Below are 6863 nucleotides of genomic sequence, written 5' to 3'. Positions count from 1 at the left end.
CCCTGGAAACATCTAGTATAGACACTGGCTAGCTGAAATGAGAGACAAGTGTTGAATTATAGCATTTTAGGCCATGAGGGCACAAAACATGAATTAATATCTCAGCACTTTCAAGTGATAAACATGTCTAATCTTTGAAACATTTAGTAATTGGCCAAAAAAGGCAATAATCAGAATCAGAAATACTTTATTGATCCCTGCAGGGAAATTTGTTACAAAGAGATGTTTAAAGAATTAAAATAGCTTTGTAATATTATAATATACTGTATCATGCTAGTGTGAAGTCAACAACAGTGGAACAACAACAACAACACAGATTTTGTTGCATGAACATTTTTTATTTCTATTAGTGCCAAGAACAAGCTCACAGGCATACTGCAGCAATAGACATTTCTCCAATTCCAGAATTTAAACATTGCTTTGTATTACTATTATTTTTTAAAGGCACCTGCAGTTTACGGATTACAGTTTAAACTCTGACAAAGCACATAACGTCTATGTATGAATTGATGAATGGGAAGTATTTCTGGGGACAGAAATAATAAATAATGAAAAGAGGGGATGGTGATGAAACTCGGCAATGAACTCAGCCTTCAGTAAGCAGGAAACAGACAAGTGACAGAGTGGAGTGATGGGCTCCCACACAAACACACAGAGACACACACACTCAGGCATACTTTGTTGTTCATCAGTCTAATTAAATGTAGTTACATGTACAGATACCTTCAATGCAAAACATGATATATATATATTTCGAGATGTTAATCAAGCCCAAAAATCTTACTCAAAAACAGAAAATTTACACATAAAACTGGTAAGATGTGGATATCCTGAAGGTGGAACCAATCATTTTATTTCAGCTATCTTTAAGAGATAATGTCACAGGAAATTTCCTGAGCTCTGTGCTGTCTGTAAAATCTCTACCTATATTTCCTGCTCTTAAAACACTACAAAAATATAAGATCAATAAAAGATGAATACTGCAAAGAAATTAATGTATATTCAGTATATGACTAACGAAGAAAAAGGTGTCATCGGTATACAGTATGAGAAAAGAAATTTACAGCAAATAGTCAGTTTTCAGAAAAAAAAAATAGTTGTTTGAGTCCTTCCTTTCTTTAGTGGATCAAAAAGAAATCATCTGATTCTCTCATTTCACACTTTCTACTTCACCTTAAGTACATACTCAACATTCAACAGCTAGATAACCGTCACAGGTCAGATTGACATTTAAGATGTCTAAAGAGAAACAAGAGGAGTCCGATTTACAGTGATGCTCTTCTTAGTTTCAACATAAAAAACAAGTCTAGAGTAAAAAAAGTCATGATCTCAGTATATGACAGCCTCTATATTCAGCTTACATATGGAATGCTTAAAATCTAAAATAGCTTTGAAAACTTTAAAACAAACTCTGCTGTTGTCTTCATTTTAAATCAAAGCAACCTAACCAGTGAAGCATTTTATTTAGTTTTGCCAGCCAGCACCAACCAGTTTTTATGATTTCTTAATTGCAGACTTGGAAACTGGAAACATCTAACTTTGAGATGACTTCACTCCTGCCTAGCTAGCCAATACAGATGTGTTAAAGACCAATACTACCAAAATAATGTCCTGCCTGTGATCTATAAACTATGTACTGTGTAGTTTTGTGGTCAGTGCTGTGCCAGTCCAATGAATATTTACAAGCACTTTGGAAATGTGCAGAAATAATAACATATGACAGATGATGACATGACTCTGAGCTAAATTCAATGAAACCTGTGCAAGTTGCCACAACAAGTTTGTTATTTTAAACTGTTTTAAGTATTAAACTACCTTCTATTCACACAAAAGTCAAACTACTGAAATGTTATCACATGATGACATTAGAGTAATAATTTGACATTTTGGGAACTAAGCTTATTCGCTCTTACAAAGAGGAAGATCAATGCCACTCACACATTTGTCTGTTTAATATGAAACCACAGACAGGGGACCATTAGCTTAGCTTAGCATAAAGACTGGAGACAGGGCCAACAGCTAACTTGTTTTCAGCCAGCCAGATTCAGGAAGTCACTGTGTCCAGCCAAGAAATAGTAGGCAAATAAACAACCGTAAAACCAAATCTTGTTGTTCTTACACTGTGGTTTTTGAACGCATTATACAAAAGAGATACAACATGGTAGGTTGTGAACTTTAGAGGTTAGTGGATATTTTTTTCCTTTGGACAGAATCAAGCCTACCTATTTCCCCTTAGTCATTATGTTCAGCTAAGCTAACTCCTGGCTGTAATTTCATATTTAACAGACATATATGAGAGTGATATCAATCTTCTAATCTAACTCTTGGGAAAAAAGTGAATTAGCATATTTTACAAAATGATGTACTATTCCTTAAAACTGAATTTAGCCCTGAGAAACATAATACAACGGTACCTTTAAAACAACGTAAAGAGAAAACACAAAAAGGCAGTGTTTCATCTTCTCGATAATACAGCATATATTTACCTCATCATCTATACACAAGGCTTATCAACTTTCCTGATGAACCAAAAACTAAAATCAAACTATTACAAAGACTTTAAATTACCTGTCCACTCAAATTAATAATAATGGCCTTTGATATCTTATGGAATACAATGAAAGAGCACACCCAAAATACTTTTTGCAAACACGTGGCATGTTTATGTCTTCATTTGTGCCCTTTGACAAAGAGGAATGATAAACTAAAATAAATAGACATGGCATGAACCTCCTTAGATATGAAACTGCCTCTTTCTTTGCCAATGTATTCAGTGTTTTATTGCCTGAGATTTTGTCCATAGTTATGTTGAGATAAGTAAATAACCAATGGTCTCAAAAAATATTTTCATTTAAACTGGTGTGGCGAGAGGTCTTTAATACTGAGAGGAAAGATTTGGGGAGGCTTGCAGAACTTGAGGATCCACCTCTCTCTGTGTCCTATCTCAAATATTCTCAGACCCAGTACTGGTTCTTTTTCAAGGCCGGGTTTGTTGTCCGACAGTGCTGCAACAACTCCGGGTCTGCATCTTTGGAGTCCACGTTGGACATGGGGATGTTACTCGCTGGGTCAGTTTTGCGAAAGGTTTCTGTTCCGGCCACTTCTCCATTTTTGGGCTTGGATGCTGCTGTCTGGACGTTGTGCTTGCCTGTTTTGTTTTTGCGGATCAGGTAGTAGGCTAACACGGCTGCCAGCAGCAAGAGGAGGAGAATTACCAGGATTGGGATGAGAATAGACCAGAAGTTGCTGCGTCGGGCAACATGTGGTTTCCCGTGTGAGCTAGAGCCAGAAGATGTTGTAGTGGGAGCATCTCGGTAGGGCCAGTCCATGTTGCCACTGTCGTGGGGGCTAGCTGGAGTGGCACGAGGGGACTTCACAATAGGTAGGTCATTACTGTCCTTCGATGGGGCTTCTGAGGGAATCCTCAACAGAGTGGCAGGGTAGACCCCAGAGGCATTGAAGGGGCCCGTCTGGAAGGAAAGCACACATTCTGCCGGAGGAACCCCATGAGCTTTGAGCAGGAAGCGGGCCTCATCCTGTGTGAGACTACCTCGTGATCCAGAAGAGCGATTCGGGATTTCCATAGCGACACGGCCCTCATCCAAGTCGTTCTGACTGAATGTGCCCACTGGTTGGCCTGCACTAGGACCTCCAGACTTCACAAAACGAGCCCCCCTTGGCTGTTGGATCACTGTAAATGTGGGAGAGGTTCTGGTCTTGTTTGCCAAGGGAGTTGCATCCAGAAGCTTCCTATCCAGTTGTATAAGAGCACCTTTGGGTAAGAGAGGATTCTGGGCAATGTTGGCCAGAGGCTGGACTGTGATGTTGAGGACAGAGGAGACATTAGCAGCACGGCTACGAGCTACAAATGCAACGCTGTCTCGAGGTGAAGTGGACTTGATAAAGCGGACACTGACTCTGCCTTCTTTGATTTGTTTCTGGGTGAAGGCAGATGTAGGCTGCCGGTCTACCATGACTGCTGCATATTTAGGAACACTTGTGATCTTGTAAAGGATGTCCTCCTCAACAGGGCCCCCAGTAGTGGCTTTCAACATCTCCTCAGTCACCAGTGTCTCATCATCGCCTTGCTTGACCTTGATCTCAGGGGCTTTGTCAAGAAGCAGGGTGCGAGCAAGGACACTGATGTGGAGCGTGTGCGGTTCAGTTTGATGTCCTCCATCTGACACAATGAACTCCACAAATCCATCAGCAAGGGTGCCATCACTGTAGAAGCCCACCTGGCCATGATTGACCATCTCTTGTGTGAACTCAGAAATGGGGTCCATTGTATGTGAGTCAACAAGCCGACCGTTACCAGGAGCTTTGGTCACTTTAAAGTGCACCTCATCTGGCGGACTGTCCTCGTCTTGAGTGTTAAGATGCTTCTGGGTCAAGATGGTCATAGAACCTTGAAGAACCTCCAAGAGCATGTCTATAGTGACTAGTTCAGGGGGGTCAGAGCCACGCCGTTTGACTGAGATGTTAAAGATCTCTTCCAGGACTACAGATTCGGCAGGTGAGGTCACACCATGATTTTCAGACTTTAGACGGGCCCTGAAAGAGAAGCTGTCAGAAGATGCCCCTGAGTCATCATGTAGATACTCTAGGTATCCGTGAGCTACATCTTGCTGAGTGAAAAATGGGGCATTACGTGGCAGGTCCTGACCACTCAGGGTGATACGACCATGGTCAGGGAAACGCTTAATCTCAAAAACCACATTCATAGCACCTCGCTGAACTTCAGGTAGGCTAGCCAGAAGGTTGGAAGCATCAAGAATTGAATCATCAATGGCTTTCCTCTGTCCTTGCACAATGTCCAGACCTGAGTAGAAAGAATTAAAACAAAATGTAAATGTCACTTCAAACAAATTTTTCAAAGATACCTTCTATTAAGTTTTGACTGTCTCCTATCAATATTTAATTATGCCACACAGTGCATTTAGGTTGTTGGCACATTAGGGGAGACAGATGGAGCAGGGGCCTTTTTGTTTTGCCAGCAAAAGAAGCAGGGGTGATAAATCCCTTTATGACATTGGACTGTTCCTGCTCACAGTAAACAATATTCTAAAACTCGATAAATAGCTAAAATGAAGAAAAGTAAAAGATGATTTCTGGTATGACTGTTCACACTGAGTTCACATTGCATTAAAACCAGACCTGTATCTGATTTGACACAAGTGGCCCAAATCAGATTCCATATTATTTGAGCTGTTGACACTCATCGTCATGAAAAAATCTGATCCCATATGAGCAAAAAAACCCACTTTTGCCTGCAGTGCGAATGTAGCTATTTATAACTGGCTAAAGTTATGGTAGTTATAATCTGCTGTGTAACCTAGGGCTCAGATTCTTACAGTGTTGTCACTTTGGCACTGAGGTATAAAGTATTAGGAATGCAAACTTTGTGAAGATTGTCCACCACTTATAATCATTTAAAAACCTTGTTTTAAGATGTCATGCATGATTATAAACATTTAGAGTTAAGAGGTTTATAAAGCCTTATAAAGGCATTATAATGTCTTACAAATGTGCTTATACTGCATTATAGATATGACCTTTATAGAAGTGTTACCAATATTCCTTTAAATCTTTTATGAGAATTTCTACAAATCAACACATTAGTCCTTACAAAATATATACTAGACAGTAATATAAGGTCACACAAAGCCTTGGTTTTTCCATGGCAGAGAAACACAGTCGAGAAAATATTCATTCCAATTCAAAATCACTTTAACAGAACATCCTCCACAAAACTGTGCCACTTGCAATAGGCAGAATATAGTAAAACAAGCTTTTCCAAATAAAATCTCTTCAAAACATAGCAAACCTGCAAACACATTAACACTTCAAAATGCATGTGATCCTCCAAGATACAAAAAACATTTAAGGGTTAAAATACTTTTGTGAAACAATAAAAGTAACTACGACTACAGCCACCATTACCCATGATGATATCCATTTTCCAATGACTTATTCAAACTACAGATGGAGAGTTCCATACTCACAACACAGTAAACACAGTAAACTTTTATGACATTATGACAATCTGCAAACAGAACTGTCCAATTTTTTTTTAAATGACTGTCTCATTATTTTCCTTCAGTTATGCCATTTAACTGTTAACATGGTGTTGCTGTAAAATAGCACATATTCTCAACCTAAAGATTAAATAAGATACGATTAAATAAATAGATACACATCTGATGTGTCTGTTTAAATATACCACAACTGCAGCTGGCAAAAACAATATTTCCACATTGTAACTCTAGTGCTATTATTTTAGGTGGAGCCCTCTAACTGGGCTTTACAGGCCTAGCCACTCATCTCTTCATGTCAACATTGGTGGAAATGTGTATACAATTTACACTCATTTATTAGAGTGGTCATTTAAAATAACAATCATTCATTCACACGAAAAATATTGTGTTCCTCCCTCATTTCGACATTTACCTTTGTTCTTCCACAGCTGTGAGGAGATGTTGCTGTGAGCAGCATAGTAAGAGATGGTGATGGGCAGGATGTGACGGACATCTGGGGCTGGTTGGGATGACAGAGTAAACTCTACAGAGTCCCTTGCCATCCAAAAAGGCTCCTCAGGTATCTGGTGCTCATAATAGACTGCTCCTGACTCCAGCTGTGTATCAGGGGAAACAAAATTAGAAGGTGGTTTGCTGTTCAGAACTCTCAATATTAAGTTTTACATGCTGGAGTGGATAAAACAGTTATCAAATAAATTGATCATACAGGAAGAAATAAAGACAGACAAGTATATTAATTATTATATCCTAGCATTTGTCTTTTGGAAAAAAATATAATTCTGCATCAGTATCTATTTTTAAAATACCTCATAGGACACATACAAT

The 6863-nt window shown here is 39.0% G+C and overlaps 1 protein-coding gene across 1 annotated transcript in view; it reads right to left on the bottom strand.

The window, feature by feature from the left end:
• Positions 1-170: 170 nt before the first annotated feature.
• The window catches only part of cspg4 (chondroitin sulfate proteoglycan 4), a 65189-nt gene continuing 58496 nt past the window's right edge, over positions 171-6863 (bottom strand). Inside the window, exons 10-11 of the mRNA XM_051381447.1 lie at positions 6451-6634; positions 171-4822 (exon numbers count right to left, since the gene is read on the bottom strand). Coding sequence (XP_051237407.1) covers positions 2955-4822; positions 6451-6634 — 2052 coding nt within the window. The 3' untranslated portion in view covers positions 171-2954. The remainder of the gene's footprint in view (positions 4823-6450; positions 6635-6863) is intronic.

The sequence above is a fragment of the Dicentrarchus labrax genome, unplaced genomic scaffold, assembly GCF_905237075.1.
Source record: "Dicentrarchus labrax unplaced genomic scaffold, dlabrax2021, whole genome shotgun sequence".
NCBI lineage: Eukaryota > Metazoa > Chordata > Actinopteri > Moronidae > Dicentrarchus > Dicentrarchus labrax.
This window is presented reverse-complemented; position numbering and strand designations above follow the sequence as displayed.